Below are 18,946 nucleotides of genomic sequence, written 5' to 3'. Positions count from 1 at the left end.
TCTCTCGAATACTCTCTCTATCATGCGTTCCTCTTGACCAGAAAAACCATTTTGTAAACAAGAAACAACCTTGAAAATGATAACGAACGGCAAATGGAAAATTACCACAGAATGTGTATAATATAACCAAATGTTTTTGGGTCTAGGGTTTCACGTTGTAAGCAACCGATATTTTTTCACTGGAAGGGAAGACTGTACCTATAACACACAAAAATCTATAGACAAACTGGCAATGTAAACAACAATGCCGACTGGAATTCTCCTTCAAACGACCTTTACACACGTTGCACAGCATGATAAAATTCATTATTATGATAGTATGTTCCATAATGATCTTATTGCTAATAGAGTTCCTTTCCGGCGTACTGTCTTTTGGCTTCTGAGTAGCGATCTGTCCATGCGACTTCCCAAACTCACTAGATCCATCCATGTGACCCAGTGAGAGGAAATCTGCGTTGGTGTGCCAATTTCCGATAGACCCACCCACACAGTCTCACCAATTCAGTCGCTCTTCTCTCCCAATTGGAGGCTCGTTTTGTGTACGTGAACGAGAGAGCATTGTGATCTATAGTAGTGTGCGTTTTTTACAGGCACTCACGAATCCTAATTCACTCTGCTTCACTCTCTTGATGTCTCTTTCCCACTATCGGTGTGCTCGCAACTTCGGTTGTGTTGGTGCTTCGCCACTGAATACCAACACCATTAAACATTTAAATGCTCTCTCGTTCTCTGTTTATGTTTGGAGCCGGTGAACCATCAGCTGGAGCGGATCAGCTGTTTGGGGTCAGGTCCTAATAGGATTCGCGTTCTTTGGACAGTTCTAGCAGACTCAAAAGGGAAACAAATAAGAAAAACTGTACTTTTCTAAGAGGCACTTCTAGAAGCATTTCGTCACAAAGTCCACAGTTGGGTGAGGCCACAATCCGGTTTGTAGAGGCCCCAGTCCAGTCCAAACAAATATGGAGACCTTGCACGAGGTCTCTTATTTCCCCTCCCCATCGCCGCTCCCACCATCTAAGAATTGATTATTAATCTACACACCCCACTACCTACTATATATAAACATGCGCGATAAGGCAGGCCGTTCTCCGTCTCTATCGCTCCCCCAGATCGATCCGATCCAACTGGGTATAAAAAGCGGCAGCTCTCGCAGTCAGTATTCAGTGAGCAACAAGTGAGCGAGCTATCCACAGCTACCAGATTTACTATACCCAAGGGACAAATTATCCAAGTACTTCAAGATGCGTTTGGGACAGACCGTACCTAACTTCCAGGCCGACACCACCAAGGGGCCCATCAGCTTCCACGAGTGGCAGGGCAACTCGTAAGGGCCATCGTAACCCTTTCCCCAATTAAATCTTATCCATATCTCCCTCCCTTCCCAGGTGGGTGGTGCTCTTCTCCCACCCCGCCGACTTCACCCCCGTCTGCACCACTGAGCTGGGCAGGATCGCGGTGCACCAGCCCGAGTTCGCCAAGCGGAACACCAAGTGCCTGGCGCACTCCGTGGACGCACTCAACTCGCACGTGGACTGGGTGAACGACATCAAGAGCTACTGCCTGGACATTCCCGGGGACTTCCCCTACCCGATCATCGCCGACCCCACCCGGGACCTGGCCGTCAGCCTGGGCATGCTCGACGAGGAGCAGAAGAAGGACCCCGAGGTGGGCAAGACCATCCGCGCCCTGTTCATCATCAGCCCGGACCACAAGGTGCGCCTCTCCATGTTCTACCCCATGTCCACGGGCCGCAACGTCGAGTAAGTGCCTCATCGAGGATGTTTCTTAATTTGTATCCTAACTAACGATCTTGCAATCCTTCAGTGAGATCCTGAGGACCATCGACTCGCTGCAGCTGACTGATCGCCTCAAGGTGGTGGCCACTCCAGCCAACTGGACTGTGAGTATTTTTGCCTTGCAAACCCAAGTGAACCCCTATTAATTGTGATCCCCCAATAGCCCGGCACCAAGGTCATGATCCTGCCCACTGTCACCGACGAGGAGGCCCACAAACTCTTCCCCAAGGGATTCGACAAGGTCTCCATGCCCTCTGGAGTGAACTACGTCCGCACCACCGAGAACTATTAAACCCCTGAAGCTATTTGCATTTAAAAACTTGAATTCCGATTCCACTTTGTGCCATAAATTAGTTCGTAACAATATATAATAAAGGTTATTTTACCATTTGGTAAAACCGAATTCTTTTGTCATTTTTAATCATAATCCTTAAGACCCACTTAAACCTTTCCTTTTTAAAGCTCTTCCTTTGAGGAATTAGAAAATTATAATAAGAAAGTAAAATATAGATACTATTTATGATATTAACTTTTTAAATTTTCTACCATTTTATTAGTTGATGAAATTACTATACACAATTACTATATAATGTTTAAAATTTCTTACAAATTTTATTTTTAGACATGAAATATTTGTATACCTATTATTTTTCCAATAACAACACGCAAAAGGTACACGAAAGATGAAATCTAAAGAGATACGCTAAACAAACACAATATTAATATAATACATATCATATAATATCATCACATATTCATATGAAATCATTAAAAATTACGTTTATATTTCGTGTGCTAGTTAATTTGATATTTTCAGCATAAGATTATCAAATTTAACTTCCAAAATTTTTTTGTATACTTCTTCCTTTAAAAATGTTGCGTTCGCCCTATGTTAATATTAGATCATTTTATTTTGATTGTAAAATTACTTTAATCAGCAACTAAACCTGTAACCAAGTCTTAAGAATTTGTAAATTTTTTTCAGATTGTAATTCTTGAGTTCTTGTTGTTTCGAAAATATATTTTTTAAGATTCTGCGAATTTGGAAATAATTTAAAAATACCTATTTCTATAAGTTTTAAGAATTGTTGGCTTAGTAATTTTAGCTGAAATGTCGAAAATAGCACAGTGAAAAAATCATAGATGTTGATTCTTTGGTAAAACAATTTTTATTGCTTAAAACTACGATTTTATGAAAAATAGGTGAAGAAAATAAATGAGTAATGGAGGTAGAATCGGGTGGCTAATACTTCTTGGTGGTGCGCTTGTACATAGGTCACCTCCAAATGCAGATTTTCCCTAATCTCTAGGGTGTTTGGTTGTGATACTTTCTTCGGAGGAGACTGAATGGTTTTTGTGCAAGCCTGTTGGGGAAATATAATTAGTACCCGATCATTAAGAGATTATTGAACGATATACTTACAGTACGGTTGGTGGTCAACACCCCGATATCAGATTTTTTCAACATGATCTCACTTATTTACTTGGGTGGCTTGGTATCGCTCTTGGTTTCTTCGTGGAGCAGATACTCCTTGGCCATGGTGTAGGCCAATCCGGCGGTCAAACACCCGACTACCGTTCCCTGAGCAGCGACTCGCAATTGCATCAAGAAAACGCTGGTGCTCATGGTTCCCCGGTTCCGGTATTTGTAGGCTCCAACCAGACCAGCGGCGACGAATCCAGCAATCCCCACCAGCATAAAGGGGGATTCCTTAACTTTCCTGGACAACTTGTTGGCCTGGGCGAGATCTTCGTCGGTTTCGAACAGAGAATTGGAACTCATTTTGACGTAGGTTAATTATTTTGAACTTGGATAAAACTCTGTAGACTTCGATGTCGATAGTTTGCTCGCTTGGTGCTAACTGAATACCGATCGAGGGAGATCGCTGCCTTTTATACCCACTTGCTTGGAGGTGATCAGTGAGAGCGATTGAGACGGAGAACGCTTATCGACATTGTGTATACTCATAGGAACATCCAAGCATACATACGTAGGCGCAAATGTATATTAGGTATAGCCGGTCGAACAAGGCCTCCATGTTTTGTACGCCTCTATTTTTGTGTGTTGCCATGTAGTCAGCCTCGTGATATTCCGGACTTTGATATGAAATTCTAGAAGTTTGCCTTCGGAAAAGTACAGTTTTATTTTCTGTTTTTCCTTATATGAATATCTCCCTAGTTTTAAATAAGACAGGACTAGTTGTTCTTCTCAGGAGATGACCCCCAAACAGCTGATCCAACAGCTGATCACTTTCCAAAGAGCACTGAAATAATGAGAGCGAGAGAGCCTCGAACACTGTGGTGGTATTTGTGAGTGCCTGTAAAAATCGCACACTACTATAGATCGCAGTGCTCTCCCGTTCACGTACACAGAACGAGCCTCCAATTGGGAGAGAAGAGCGAGTGAATTCGTGAGACTGTGTGGGTGGGTCTATCGGAAATTCGCACACTAATGCAGATTTCCTCTCACTGGGTCACATGGATGGATCTAGTGGGCTTGGGAAATCGCATAGGCAAATCGCTAAATCAGAAGCCAAAAGACAGTGAGCAGGAAAGGAGCCAAAGTTGGAATCAGATCACAATTATGGATTATCAATTAAAAATATTGGATATAAAGATTGCTTAGATTGTTTAAAGGAGAATCGTCTTCATTGCGTTTCCCCTGTAATTTCTTTACAAGGTACAAGTAAAGTCTATGTATTTGTTGGAAATTCTTTGGGTTTATTACAACGCAAAAACATCAGTTTATTATACACATTTTGAGGTAATTTTCCATGGTCTTCTATATTTGTTTGTCAATAACAAAGTAGATTTTGCATGCGAGCGGGAAGCAAGATTGTGTTGTTGTAGGCGAGAGCGAGATGGAGAGGGCACGCGCTAGAAAGATGGAAAAGAGACAGAGTGGGGCAGCAGAAAGACTGGGAGGCCGAGAGCGAACCGGGTTAGATCGGCGATATCGCTCTCAGAACTCAGTGCAATCGAATTTCAAAAGCCGCGTACTGTTATCGAGATCGGTCGAGAGTTGGGCTATATAATCCGCTGCAAGTACTGCACTTTAGTTTAAGTTGACGCCTCCCATAAAGCAATACAAAAGTCTAATAAATTTAAGTAACTATGACCAAGTTCATAAACGAAGTCTGTGGTCTCATCGATTCCTACGCCGGTCGGGATGTCCTGATGGAGGCGTTGTGCCAGGGTGCCAAGTTGGTAGCGGGATACCAGGCCAAGCGGAACCCAGACCTGTCGCAACGATGTGCCACCGTCAGCTCAAAGATCTCGGGAGCCCAGGCCACCCTACGCCTGATCGGCGATCTTCCTGTGATCCAGTACACCCTGGAGTATGGATTGGGTGACTGTGAACCGGATCGCATCACCGCCGTACTGGGGGTGATGTCCAACGCGGTGGACCTACTTTTCTACCCCATCGAGACCATCTGCTGGCTGGCCGAGCACAGGGTTTTGGATGTGAAAAACAGGGCGAGATGGAGCTATGCAAACTCAATATTCTGTGTGCTTTCCGTGTACTTGAACCTCGTGAGGACATTAAGGAATTTTTCCCTGAATCGCAACCAGATGAACCGACAGGATGTGGTCTCCTTTGCGCGCATCTCCCTCGATCTGGTCCACGCCGTCAGCATTCTGCCCAGTGGTTACTTGTGGGGTGGTAAGATGTCAACCCTCCAAATCGGAGCCATTGGAACCCTCTCCGCGGCACTTGGAATCTACCAGATCTTGGGCAGGAAGAGAATGACTTAGTAAAAGTCTCTATCGCTCGAACTCGTCGAACGAAATTTAAAGATATTCGTTATCGTACGTTTTGGTACGCTGATATGGATGAATAATTTGTATTCCGCTTTAGATAGTATTAGTTTATTAGGTCGTAAATAGAAAAATAAAGATAGTTAAAATATATCCCATTTAATAAGACGATTTTATTGGTTTTTTATTGACATATGTACGAGATATTTAATATTTACTAAATCTAATCGCCAAATCAATTTTCTATAAATTTAAAGCGGTGAAACTTTATTTAATATTTTTGGTATATTTGGAAATGACTTAAAGGTGTTTTCAATAAGCGTAACGAAGTATTTTAATCTATAAATATATGGATTAGCACAAAAAAGCCTCGGCCATCAGTTTGCAAAAATCGTTGCATACTTCACAGCGAAATGTTGGAGGTTGTTAACATCGAACTTAAATCGTTTTTGAACAGAGTAAATACAATAAACGTTTATCCTACGAGTGTGGTGAATACCTTAAATTTAATTAAGATGCCAGATTGATATTTTTAAGAAAATAAAAATAACCCATTCGATAGATGCCGCTCTATCGTGTGAATGCGATTGGGTTCCGGTCTATCGATGTCATGCCCGTTGATCAGACCCGGTTCGCTCTTTGTTTTCTACTCTCTGACTCTCTCTCTCTCTCTACCTCCACATTCCCTCCATCACACTCTATTAGGAATTCAGGTCATTTGCGCAAGGCCTCTCTCTCTCTGTCACTCTCCCCCGCACCAACACAACCTTGCTCCCACTTGACTACAAATTTGAATTTGTTGTACGAAAACAACCGAGGAAACGATAGGCGACGAGACATGGAAAATTACCACAAAATGTGTATAGTATCACAAAATGATCTCACGTTTTGGGTTTCACTTTATAACTAACTAAGATTTTTCTACCAAATGCAATGACTGTACTTGTAACACAGGAAAAACAATAGAAAAACTCGCACTGTATCTGGAATTCTCACACGTTGCACATTGCATATTTAAATCCATTCCTATGATCCTATGTTCCATTATGATCTTTTTGTTGGGTTCCTTTGGTGTGAACTGCCTTTTGCCTTCTGAATTAGCGATTTGCCTATGCAACTTCCCAAACCCACTGAATCCATCTGTGTGACCCATTGAGAGGAAATCTGCATTGGTGTGCGAATTTCCGATAGACCCACGCACACAGTCTCACGATTTCACTCGCTCTTCTCTCCCAATTGGAGGCTCGTTTTGTGTACGTGAACGAGAGAGCGTTGCGATCTATAGTAGTGTGCGTTTTTTACAGGCACTCACGAATACTAATTCACTCTGCTTCGCTCTCTTGATTTCTCCGCCACGCTATCGGTGAGCTCGTAACTTCGAATGTGTTGGTGTTTCGCCACTGAAAACCAACACCATTGAACATTTAAGTGCTCTCTGTTTATGTTTGGAGCCGGTGAAGCGATCAGCTGGTGCAGATCATCTGTTTGGGGTCAGGTCCTAATAGGATTCGCATTCTTTGGACAGTTTTAGCAGACTCAAAAGGGAAACAAATAAGCGAAACTGTACTTTTCTATGAGGCACTTCTAGAAGCATTTCGTCACAAAGTCCACAGTTGGGTGAGGCCACAATCCGGTTTGTAGAGGCCCCAGTCCAGTCCAAACAAATATGGAGACCTCGCACGAGGTCTCTTACTTCCCCTTCCCATCCCCGCTCCCACCATCTAAGAATTGTTTATTAATCTACAGTGTAGATTCTACACATCCCACTACACACTATATATGAACTTGCGCGATAAGGCAGCCCGTTCTCCGTCTCTATCGCTCCCCAAATCGAACCGATCCAACTGGGTATAAAAGGCGGCAGCTCTCGCAGTCAGTATTCAGTGAGCAACAAGTGAGCGAGCTATCCACAGCTACCAGATTTACTATACCCAAGTGACAAACTATCTAAAAACTTCAAGATGCGTTTGGGACAGACCGTACCTAACTTCCAGGCCGACACCACCAAGGGGCCCATCAGCTTCCACGAGTGGCAGGGCAACTCGTAAGTGCCATCGTACCCCTTTCCCCAATTAAATCTCATCCAGATGTTCATTCCTTCCCAGGTGGGTTGTGCTCTTCTCCCACCCCGCCGACTTCACCCCCGTCTGCACCACTGAGCTGGGCAGGATCGCGGTGCACCAGCCCGAGTTCGCCAAGCGGAACACCAAGTGCCTGGCGCACTCCGTGGACGCACTCAACTCGCACGTGGACTGGGTGAACGACATCAAGAGCTACTGCCTGGACATTCCCGGGGACTTCCCCTACCCGATCATCGCCGACCCCACCCGGGACCTGGCCGTCAGCCTGGGCATGCTCGACGAGGAGCAGAAGAAGGACCCCGAGGTGGGCAAGACCATCCGCGCCCTGTTCATCATCAGCCCGGACCACAAGGTGCGCCTCTCCATGTTCTACCCCATGTCCACGGGCCGCAACGTCGAGTGAGTGTCTCATCAAGGATGTTTCTTAATTTGTATCCTAACTAACGATCTTGCAATCCTTCAGTGAGATCCTGAGGACCATCGACTCTCTGCAACTGACTGATCGCCTCAAGGTGGTGGCCACTCCGGCCAACTGGACTGTAAGTAATTCTGTCTAGTAAGCCCAAGTAAATCCCTATTAATTGTGAATCTCCAACAGCCTGGCACCAAGGTCATGATCCTGCCCACTGTCACCGACGAGGAGGCCCACAAACTCTTCCCCAAGGGATTCGACAAGGTCTCCATGCCCTCTGGAGTGAACTACGTGCGCACCACCGAGAACTATTAGAGTGCTGACTTTATCATTTTTTATCATCTTGTTTATTTTGTATTTACATTACCATAAAGTACAACATTTTACTATGCAATAAAGATTAGTTTTACCAAAGCCATTATGCATTTCGTATTTAACCGAAGTTAAGTTTTACACGCAGTTTCAAACGACTAAGATCTACCGTCTTATAAAGTATATATGTACATTCTCGATCAGGATCAATCAATGTCTGCTTGTTTATCAGTATATCTGTCTATATTTTTGGAAAGTTAGGATACGGCATGCCCGTTCTACTAATTTGATTAAAAATCATTCTAAAAAGTGTATATATATTTTGAATTTAGGTATTAAAGTTAGAGGGTCTTATATGGTTAGTGCTGTCGCCGCCTGCAGATGTAGGTGATTCATGAACCTGGCGCCATCTAAAGGCATATTTACTTTTATATCGGTAAATAGAGAAACAGGTATCTGATAGACGAGGTTCTTGCTATTTTTGGAATTCAAAACTGTTAACAGAAATAAATAAACGCTTCTAAAGAATCACAAGGGTCATATAATACCTAGATGAGAATGACAGTAAGCAATGATTCAAATTGTATTAGCTCTTATTAGTGTTGTTTATGTATTACGGGTTTAATTCTGTTACAAATTGGATGTGGCCAGTGGTGCGGGCACTGTGTTTCTGAATGATAAGGGTCCTGGGTGGAGGAGCCATGGTAGCGTTTAAGTCCCCAGACAAATTGTCATAAAATGCACAGATTTCTAGAAGCCCACACAATGACCGCTCCACAAAACGGAAAACGGATTCAGGATACAGAATACAGGATGGAGAAAAGGGGAGAAAGGATCGGGGTCCATTCCATGCAAAACATTTTTAGTTGTTTTTAGGTTTTCTAAATAGTATTATAGTAAGGCTGTTTTTATAAAAATATAACTTTTTGCTAATTTATTAAATTGTTATGCAATAGGAAGTGCAATGTCGGTTATAAGTTTTGTTGGTGGGTTGTTATAATCCACATGCAACTATTTTAGAAACGGTTTTTCTATATTTGTGCGCTTAGTTATCATTGTCATTAAAATTCTCAAAAGGAATGAAGAGCGTGAACAAATTACGAAATTAAGTCACTAAGAAAGGAAATCCTCTGTGCGTATGTAGATTGTACATATATGTCAGTCAGTCAGAGCTGTTCTGAAATTGATTAGGCTAACAGAAAAGTGTGAGCTAAATTAAAAATCTGTTAAGGTAGTTGGTTTGTTAAAAATAATCTTTATTACATGTAGTTTACTATTTTATGGCACAATGTGGGGGAATACAAGCTGAGAATGTAAATAGCTTCTGGGGTTTAATAGTTCTCGGTGGTGCGCACGTAGTTCACTCCCGAGGGCATGGAGACCTTGTCGAATCCCTTGGGGAAGAGTTTGTGGGCCTCCTCGTCGGTGACAGTGGGCAGGATCATGACCTTGGTGCCAGGCTGTTGGAGATTCACAATTAATAGGGATTTACTTGGGTTTACTAGACAGAATTACTCACAGTCCAGTTGGCCGGAGTGGCCACCACCTTGAGGCGATCAGTCAGTTGCAGAGAGTCGATGGTCCTGAGGATCTCACTGAAGGATTGCAAGATCGTTAGTTAGGATACAAAATAAGGAACATGAGGCACTCACTCGACGTTGCGGCCAGTGGACATGGGGTAGAACATGGAGAGGCGCACCTTGTGGTCCGGGCTGATGATGAACAGGGCGCGGATGGTCTTGCGCACCTCGGGGTCCTTCTTCTGCTCCTCGTCGAGCATGCCCAGGCTGACGGCCAGGTCACGGGTGGGGTCGGCGATGATCGGGTAGGGGAAGTCCCCGGGAATGTCCAGGCAGTAGCTCTTGATGTCGTTCACCCAGTCCACGTGCGAGTTGAGTGCGTCCACGGAGTGCGCCAGGCACTTGGTGTTCCGCTTGGCGAACTCGGGCTGGTGCACCGCGATCCTGCCCAGCTCTGTGGTGCAGACGGGGGTGAAGTCGGCGGGGTGGGAGAAGAGCACCACCCACCTGGGAACGGAGGGAGATCTGGATGAGTATCAATAGGGGAGAGTGGTACGATGGCACTTACGAGTTGCCCTGCCACTCGTGGAAGCTGATGGGCCCCTTGGTGGTGTCGGCCTGGAAGTTAGGTACGGTCTGTCCCAAACGCATCTTGAAGTACTTGGATAGTTAGGCACTTGGATATAGTATATCTGGTAGCTGTTGATGGCTAGCTCTCTTGTTGCTCACTGAATACTGACTGCGAGAGCTGCCGCCTTTTATACCCAGCTGGATCGGTTCGATCTGGGTGAGCGATAGAGACAGAGAACGGGCTGCCTTATCGCGCATGTTCATATATAGTACGTTGTGTGGTGTGTAGATTAATAAACAATTCTTAGATGGTGGAAGCGGGGATGGGGAGGGGAAATAAGAGACCTCGTGCAAGGTCTCCATATTTGTTTGGACTGGACTGGGGCCTCTTCAAACCGGATTGTGGCCTCACCCAACTATGGACTTTGTGACGAAATGCTTCTAGAAGTGCCTCATAGAAAAGTACAGTTTTGCTTATTTTTTTCCCTTTTGAGTCTGCTAAAACTGTCCAAAGAATGCGAATCCTATTAGGACCTGACCCCAAACAGCTAATCTGCACCAGCTGATCGCTTCACCGGCTCCAAACATAAACAGAGAACGAGAGCGCATTTAAATATTTAATGGTGTTGGTATTCAGTGGCGAAACACCAACACAATCGAAGTTACGAGCACACCGATGGCGAGACAGAGAAATCAAGAGAGCGAAGCAGAGTGAATTGGTATTTGTGAGTGCCTGGGAAAAACGCACACTACTATAGATCGCAACGCTCTCCCGTTCACGTACACAAAACGAGCCTCCAATTGGGAGAAGAGCGAGTGAATTCGTGAGACTGTGTGGGTGCGTCTATCGGAAATTCGCACACCAATGCAGATTTCCTCTCAATGGGTCACACAGTTGGATTCAGTGGGTTTGGGAAGTCGAAAGGGCAGATCGCTAACTCAGAAGACAAAAGTCAGTTCACAGCAAAGGAACCCAACTTGGAATATCATAATAGGATATCGGATCATAATGGAGTGTAGTACCATAAGGAACATAAGATCATCAGGAAAATAGTATTATGATAGTTCTTAATAACCAATGTGCAACGTGTTCATACGTCGTTTGAGACAAATTCCATTCAGTATTCTTATTTACAATGCCATATCCTCAACAGGTTTTTGTGGGTTGCAAGTACAGTCTTTGGAAAAATCTTGCCTGGTTACGAAGTAAAACCCAAGGCGCAAAAATATTTGGCTGTATTATACACTTGGAAATTTTCCATTTGTCGTTGGCTATCGCAACCGAGGTTGTTTGTTGTTTACAAAATGGGTTTTATGGTCAAGAGGGACGTAAAATTATATTGGTGCGGGGGAGAAAGAGAAAGGCCACGAGTACGATCAATAGAAAGAGAAGGAGACAAACACGCACAGACAGAGAGAGAGAGATGAAAAAGAGGCAGCTAAAGTGATAGAGCGAACCGGGTTTCTATATTTGCGATAAGAAAATGTTATCGAACATTCAAAATGTGGCGCCCATTTTAAACATGCTACTTACCATAATTTCTATATTTGAACCCTTTGATTTCGATATTAATGTTTCATGAAAGGGAATGGAAAGAATTTTAAAATAACCGTCAGAAGTGCTATATAATACAAAAACCTGCCGCGCATTAGTACCTTTTTCGGACTCGAAAAGCATGGACATCCCTCCAAAACCCAGTTGGCAGCCCTTCTGTATGATATATTTTTTTTAGATTTATAAGATTTATTCTTACACCCTTAACAATTTCATATATAATTTTTAATTGTTACGGTTTTTTATTAAAATATAAAGTATCATCGCTTATCAAATTTTAAACTTGGCGCCTAAATAGAAAAATCGATTTGCACAATCGATTACTGCAGAGAAAAGTATCGATGAAGACTTTTAAGGCATCGATAGTTTCGAACAAACATCGTTTTGTGTTCCAGCTCTATACATAAAGTCAAAAAAACGTAGATTTAACAGCGCATTGCAACTGCTCGAAGGTAAATATAAGGAAAAAGCAACCGTAGATCCGTTTAACAACATTGAATGCCAGCCAAATCGAATTCATCAGCTGAATTAAAACCCCAACAAAGATCATTTGGCCCAGCTAATAAAAAAGATAATTTTCTTCTCTGTGCGTGTGGGGGCTGCCAGTGTGTGTGTGTGTGCTGCATGCATATATATGCGTGAGTGCGAGAGAGAGAGTGCTGCCCAGTGTGTGCTTGTGTGTGTGTCGAGTGCTTGTGTGCGGACAGTGACTCGTTGGTTAGAGGGAAAACAAAGAAAACTTCAGAAAAGAACGACGTAAAAGGCATTTACCAATGCAGAATAATAAAAACTAATTTGCTAGCAATGTTTAAGAGTGCTAAAAGCATTGGCTAATTTCGTTTGGTTATTGATTTTTTGCATTTTCGTGCATGCAGTTTTGTAGCTGTAGTAGTTGTTGTTGTTTTTCTTTTTGGTGCTGCAGCTGCGCGTCGCAACTGTAAACTGCTGTTGCTGTTGTTGTTGTTGTTTGTATTTTGGGTCAGTGAGAGCAAACGAGAGTGCAATAGCGAGAAACAGAGAGAGAGTGAGGAGAGGTGGACAGTGTAACGGACAAAGGACATTGCATTTTGGAGGTTGTTGTTTGTGTGTTTGCTAGTTATCCTCCCCCTCCCTTCGCCACCACCTCATGTATACACACAACACACAGCATCTGCATCTGCATTTCATCTGCTCGCTCTCTCTCTCTTCCACTCACTCGGTACTGGCTCACTCTCTCTAATCCCTAGCTGAATGTCTCTCCTCTCAGCCCTCCTTTTGCAACAAGAACAACACCAACAACCATAACATGGAGAACGTCGAAGAGGCCCCACCACTCTCCTCGGAGAGCAACAGCAATAGCAACAACAGCAGCGCCAGCAGCAGCTCTCACCAGCTCTCTCAATCGGGAGCCATGGGAGCTGAGGCAGAGGCCGAGGCCGCCCCCTCCTCTTCTTCGTCTCAGTCTCTCTCTCGTTCGCACTCTCACTCGCCCACGCCTACACCCGCCCCCTCTGAACCTCATAACCCCATTTCCCATGATCACCCAAATCCCCCATTGAATCCATCCGAAATGGAGGCTCGCGAGAATTCACCGCATGATCACTCACCCACTCCTACTTTCCACCAGACTGCACCGCCACCCACGACTCCATCGACGGCACCGCAGCGGGAAGAGCGGGATCAGGAGGAGCAGGATCAGCAGCCACATCCGGCCTTGCAGGACCAGGATCAGCGAGAGAATCCGGAGCAGCATCAGCATCAAGATCAGCAATATCAAGATCAGGAGTTGCAGGAACAGCAGCCACCACCAGTGCAGGATCCGCAGCCTGAAGCCAACCAGGAGTTGCTTCACATAGAGGGCTTAATCCGGCATCAAGACTCGCCGAATCGGGACGGAAATCCCCCACAAGCACCACTGGAAGACCAACCCCTACAATTACCAGGACAGGAAGTCAACCAAGAGCCGAATGAGGCTGAAGTTAGAGAGGAGGAAAACCAGCCAGAAGCCGAGCCACCGCCACCGCTGCTCCTCGAAGATTTGGAGGACCAGGATTCCGAATCGCAGCCAGATCTCAGCGAACAGCAGCAGCAGGAACAGGAGCAGGTGCATCATCAGCCGGCGGCAGTGATCATAGACGCCAACGCCATAGCCGAAACCATAGACGCCAACGCCGTGGAGCGCATCGACGACTACGAAGACGACGACGAGGAGGTGGATGAAGAGGAGGAGGTGGTAGACGACCGGGTCGATAGAGCCGGGGAGGTCGCTTCCGTTTCCGGTGCCCAGCGGCTGCACTCGGTGGCCGTGCTGCCCCGCTACTCCGCCGCTTCACGTGCTTCGCGGAGCAACAATAATAATAACAACAATAATAGCAACCATAATAATAATAATAACAACAATAGCAGCGGTTCATCGCGTCGCACTCGCCATTTTTACAGCAACAACGGCAGTCACTTCAGCAACGACATGTTCCCCAGTCACGCCCCCCGCAGCAGCACCCAGACTTCGTCTCCGAGGGTCGGAGGTCGTCGCCAGCACTCGACCCCGGCAGCCAGCTCCAATTCGCCACAGCACCAGGGAGTGGATCCTCTGCGGCTGCTCTATCCCAATGTCAACGAGAGCGAGACTCCATTGCCACGATGCTGGAGTCCCCATGACAAGTGCTTGTCCATCGGACTGTCGCAGAACAACCTAAGGGTCACCTACAAGGGTGAGTCGTATCCGAAGTTTGAACTCTTCCTAAGGTGCTAATCAATAAGATCTGGAGAAGTCCTGCCTTTAGGTTTCCAACTTTTACTTAGAATCCATAAATGTTTATTAAGAATACAAAGTCTTTAAGATGACATATAAGATCTAAGATTTGCTAAGTATACTTAAAAAATCTATTATCACATCTCTCTGATAGTTATGAAATTTTGTATGTGCTATGAAATTTGAAAAAAATGCTTTCATCTTCGCATAAGTAGTCCCTATTTGTTTAACTTTAACCTCTATAAAAATTATATGCTGTCTCGCTTTGATTTTTTTAAATCCAAAGCACATAATTATGTTAGAACAGTCTGATATTAAGTTATTCAAGAGTAATGCTTTATTTCAAGAGTTATAAAGGTGCCCAGAAAAATCAAGTACTTCATACTCTTTCAATTGTTATTTAATTTGGTATAGGTTGGTTTTAAGTTGAACAACTTTTTTTTTATCCTTGGGATTTTTTGTACCTGTATTATAACTGCAATCTTAAAACACACCTCAATGCCAAAGCAGCCTAAGAGTAAACTATTTCGGTGATGTGATTTATTTCAAAGTTCATAAAGCTGCGCAGATAAACTTTACCTAAGGGTGAATCTTATTGAACCCTTTTTAATTAGGCCAAATACCTAAGCATATAATTTACTATCTCTTAAACTTGGATACACAATATTTTCTGTAACCAAATCATTGAGTACCCTAGATTTATTTGTACTTCCATCAGTCAAAAGTACACACATACATATCTATTTATCTTCAGAGATGTAACACAAATCGCTAGGAAGAAGAAGAGCGTTAAAGGTGCATCTGCAGTTTTTGGGCTCTACCGCTCCTCTCTCTCTCTCTCTCTGTCTCACCCACACAGGCACAGACAGGTGCTCTCAGCTGTGTGCTGGTGGTTTTTGTTTTTCACTACTCACTTCTCCCACGCTTATTCGCGTGGCTGTAAAACAGTTAACAGCAACAGCTGTATCCTGACAGTGTAGAATAACATGTAAAATGTATGTTAACAGTGTAGACTTGCCTATAGAGGGTTTATAAATAATATACACAATATATTTTTATTTTGTTGGTGTAACCAAGACAATATGGTAGAAATATATATATTTCTATCTTATCGTTAAATTTTATAACACATTATTTTAATATATATAAATATATTCTGGATATGGAAATATGTTTATTTAATGCATTCTACACAATATATTTAAAACCTTGTCTAGAACAATATTTATTAACCTGTAAGATTGTGTCAAGTATACAGATGTTAACTTAAAGTAGTGAGCTTATTAAAATTCTAATATTTTAGTTTTTAAATTTGTGTTTAATTTTTGAGTTAGTATATGGTATAGAATATATATTTTTACTACTAATGGTGATATAATATTTATACCACCTTTTTTAAAAAGTGGTGTAAAGAAATAAGTTTAGCATATTTAAGAAAATCAAGATCTTGAAAGTACTGACACCTAATACTTTTTTAGGAGTTGGCAAACAGCACAGTGATGCCGCCTCCGTGCGCACTGCCTATCCGATCCCGTCCTCCTGCGGACTCTACTACTTCGAGGTGCGGATAATCTCCAAGGGACGCAATGGATACATGGGCATCGGCCTGACCGCCCAGCAGTTCCGGATGAACCGCCTGCCAGGTTTGTGTTGCGTTGTGCTGCTCGGCGAGATGCCCTATGATTCCTAATGACCGGCACACCCCCTTCAAGTAGGTTGGGACAAGCAGTCATACGGCTACCACGGCGACGATGGCAACTCGTTCAGCTCCTCCGGGAATGGCCAGACCTACGGGCCCACTTTCACCACCGGCGATGTGATTGGATGCTGCGTTAACTTTGTGAACAACACGTGCTTCTACACCAAGAACGGAGTGGATTTGGGGATCGCATTTAGGGATTTGCCAGTCAGTTTCTAATCGGTTTTGTATCCTACTTCATCTTTTAACTCCTTGTGTGCTTATTCTCTAGACCAAGTTATACCCGACTGTGGGCCTACAGACTCCTGGTGAGGAAGTGGATGCCAACTTTGGTCAGGAACCATTTAAGTTCGACAAGATTGTCGATATGATGAAGGAGATGCGCTCAAATGTGCTGCGCAAGATCGACAGATATCCACATCTGCTGGAGACTCCAGAGAACCTGATGAATCGGTAAGTGTTACTGAATCCTCAACCATAACTACAACTAATTTTATTTATATTTTAAATATTCTAGCCTGGTTTCCACCTATTTAGTGCATAATGCCTTCAGCAAGACCGCCGAGGCCTTCAATGGCTATACAAATCAGTCCTTCGACGAGGACTTGGCATCCATCAAGATACGTCAAAGTTCGTGCACACCTTTTCATCCTCTGAATAGTCCATCTAACCAATAATCCGAAATACTTGCAGAGATCATCAAACTCATATTGACCGGAAAGATGAGTCAGGCCATCGAGCACACACTTCGTTCTTTTCCCGGACTTTTGGAGAAAAATAAAAACCTCTGGTTCGCCCTGAAGTGCCGCCAGTTTATAGAAATGATCAATGGAGCTGACATTGAGGTGGGTCTAGTCATTGTACAAATGAAAGAAATAAGTATATTAAAATGGTTTCTTTATAGAATGTCAACAACAAAGTCACCGCCACCACCCAGACCATGCCCACGAACCAGACGTCCGTGATCCAGTCCACCAAGGCGTTCAAGCACAGCAAGAGCGGCAATGGAAACGGCAACGTGAACCTTAATCAGACTCAACAACAACAGAACAACACTGCGATTCCAGCTGTGATAAAGCCACAGGGCGGCGACAAGCCAGATATCAAGAAGTATGTGAAGGATACTTAAATTATTTAGCTTCAGAGCCAGGAAAACCATCTAATAACTTATTTTTCCAGCATGTTGGTTGATGACAACTCCAACAAGTGCGTGGACCATGACAGCAACAGCATGGACGTGGAAATGGAGCCCTGCCAGAGCCACTCGAACGGCGGCGACTCCTGCTCCAACTCCAATGGCAATGCCAGCGCAGTGCGCAACTCTCTAGATGCCATCGACGAGGAAATGGGTAGGTATCTATTGATGGCCTGTCCGGGAAGATCCGTAATCCCCAGCACTTGCAGATGTAGACGTTTCCCCCTCATCGCGCAGCTGTGGCCGTGTGATTGAGAAGATCCTGGAGTTCGGCAAGGAGCTGTCCAGCATGGGTCAGCAGCTGGAGGAGGAGAACCGCATGACTGAAGAGGAGCGTCAAATGTTAGAGGTATAGTCTAGATTCTAGATCCCCAGGTGAGCTGAAAAGTTCTGTCTGTAAACTGGGATCAAATAGGACACTTTTAGGATAGATGTTTAATTTATTATTACTTGCAGGATGCATTTAGCTTGATTGCCTACTCAAATCCCTGGTCCAGTCCGCTGGGCTGGCTGTTGTGTCCCTCGCGGCGTGAGAACGTCTCCACCACGCTCAACTCGGCCATATTGGGTAGGTCCTTGGATAACCTTACCTCCCTTCTCAAAGTAGAGAATCTAATGATGCATTTTACAGAGTCACTCAACTGCGAGCGCCGTCCGCCGCTGGAGTATCTGGTGGCCCACGCCGCCGAGCTGATCAAGGTGATTGGCCAGCACTCGCTGGGCGAGGACGCTTTCATTACAATCGACGACGTGTTCCCGCAAAATTGACCCAGTTCGCCGACGCTGCTGAAGATGTTCGAGACCACGCTGACCCTGCCGCGAACCAGTGTGCTCACGGAACCGTTGGGCAGCGCCGGCGCCGCAACCGGATCTGGGCCCTCCACCTCGACGGCTGCCGTGGCCGTCCAGACGAGCAAACGTCGCCGACGGCGACGGAACAAACGTCGTCGCAAATCCTCACTGTCCAGCAGCACCGATGCCCCCTCGTCGCGGACCTACGATCCCGTGATGACGGGCAGTCAGCTGCGGTCGGCGGCAGTGGCATCGGTGGGCGGCGGGAGCGTTGGAACGGCGGGACCAGTGCGACGGGGTCGTCGCAGGAGCGGGGTCAGCTCATCTTCATCGGCGGCAGCGGCTGCCGCAGCGGCAGCGGAGGAGGAGGCGGAAGAAGCGGAAGCAGAAGCCGCCCGCCAGGAGGAGGCAGCGGAAATTTTGAGCGGAAACAGCAGCCCATCGATGTTTGTCGATCCGCAGGACTTCTTCGAGACCCTGGACTAAATCTAGATTATTTACAATTTCTAATAGGTTAAATTTTG

General features: G+C 44.8%; 6 protein-coding genes across 9 annotated transcripts; 4 read left to right on the top strand and 2 right to left on the bottom strand.

Moving 5' to 3' along the window:
- Positions 1-1,167: 1,167 nt before the first annotated feature.
- On the top strand, positions 1,168-2,199 carry Prx6c (Peroxiredoxin 6c). The gene is made up of 4 exons (XM_017074569.4): positions 1,168-1,324; positions 1,386-1,760; positions 1,825-1,900; positions 1,960-2,199. The coding sequence occupies exons 1-4, from the start codon at positions 1,242-1,244 to the stop codon at positions 2,086-2,088; spliced, it is 663 nt and encodes a 220-aa protein (XP_016930058.3). The 5' UTR covers positions 1,168-1,241; the 3' UTR covers positions 2,089-2,199.
- A 743-nt stretch (positions 2,200-2,942) lies between these two features.
- On the bottom strand, positions 2,943-3,682 carry LOC108009870 (HIG1 domain family member 1A, mitochondrial). The gene is made up of 2 exons (XM_017074573.4): positions 3,220-3,682; positions 2,943-3,160 (listed from the first exon to the last, which is right to left on the bottom strand). Exon 1 carries the CDS (start codon positions 3,577-3,579, stop codon positions 3,277-3,279), a length of 303 nt encoding a protein of 100 aa, XP_016930062.3. The 5' UTR covers positions 3,580-3,682; the 3' UTR covers positions 2,943-3,160; positions 3,220-3,276.
- A 651-nt stretch (positions 3,683-4,333) lies between these two features.
- Positions 4,334-5,723, top strand: LOC108009869 (peroxisomal membrane protein 11C). The gene has a single exon (XM_065863162.2). The coding sequence runs from the start codon at positions 4,911-4,913 to the stop codon at positions 5,550-5,552; it is 642 nt and encodes a 213-aa protein (XP_065719234.2). The 5' UTR covers positions 4,334-4,910; the 3' UTR covers positions 5,553-5,723.
- Positions 5,724-7,425: 1,702 nt separating this feature from the next.
- Positions 7,426-8,462, top strand: Prx6b (Peroxiredoxin 6b). The gene is made up of 4 exons (XM_017074570.4): positions 7,426-7,599; positions 7,661-8,035; positions 8,100-8,175; positions 8,235-8,462. The coding sequence occupies exons 1-4, from the start codon at positions 7,517-7,519 to the stop codon at positions 8,361-8,363; spliced, it is 663 nt and encodes a 220-aa protein (XP_016930059.1). The 5' UTR covers positions 7,426-7,516; the 3' UTR covers positions 8,364-8,462.
- Positions 8,463-9,595: 1,133 nt separating this feature from the next.
- Positions 9,596-10,632, bottom strand: LOC108008524 (peroxiredoxin-6). Its single transcript, XM_017072394.4, has 4 exons — positions 10,449-10,632; positions 10,013-10,387; positions 9,880-9,955; positions 9,596-9,820 (listed from the first exon to the last, which is right to left on the bottom strand). The coding sequence occupies exons 1-4, from the start codon at positions 10,529-10,531 to the stop codon at positions 9,692-9,694; spliced, it is 663 nt and encodes a 220-aa protein (XP_016927883.2). The 5' UTR covers positions 10,532-10,632; the 3' UTR covers positions 9,596-9,691.
- Positions 10,633-12,354: 1,722 nt separating this feature from the next.
- On the top strand, positions 12,355-18,659 carry RanBPM (Ran-binding protein M). Of its 4 annotated transcripts, none has more exons than XM_017074148.4 (12): positions 12,355-12,457; positions 13,252-14,695; positions 16,215-16,379; positions 16,449-16,642; positions 16,707-16,888; positions 16,953-17,065; positions 17,129-17,280; positions 17,340-17,545; positions 17,615-17,784; positions 17,846-17,979; positions 18,087-18,198; positions 18,262-18,659. In XM_017074148.4, exons 2-12 carry the CDS (start codon positions 13,291-13,293, stop codon positions 18,396-18,398), a joined length of 2,970 nt encoding a protein of 989 aa, XP_016929637.3. In that variant the 5' UTR covers positions 12,355-12,457; positions 13,252-13,290; the 3' UTR covers positions 18,399-18,659. The 4 variants fall into 4 exon arrangements, with proteins under 4 accessions (XP_016929637.3, XP_016929635.3, XP_016929638.3 ...); XM_017074146.4 differs by having other exon boundaries at positions 12,357-12,457; positions 17,840-17,979; XM_017074149.4 differs by having other exon boundaries at positions 12,358-12,457; positions 16,452-16,642; positions 18,262-18,658.
- The last annotated feature ends 287 nt before the right edge of the window (positions 18,660-18,946 follow it).

This window comes from Drosophila suzukii, chromosome 2R, assembly GCF_043229965.1.
Source record: "Drosophila suzukii chromosome 2R, CBGP_Dsuzu_IsoJpt1.0, whole genome shotgun sequence".
Lineage (NCBI taxonomy): Eukaryota > Metazoa > Arthropoda > Insecta > Diptera > Drosophilidae > Drosophila > Drosophila suzukii.
Note: the sequence above shows the minus strand (reverse complement) of the source record. Positions and strands in the feature narration are given on the sequence as shown.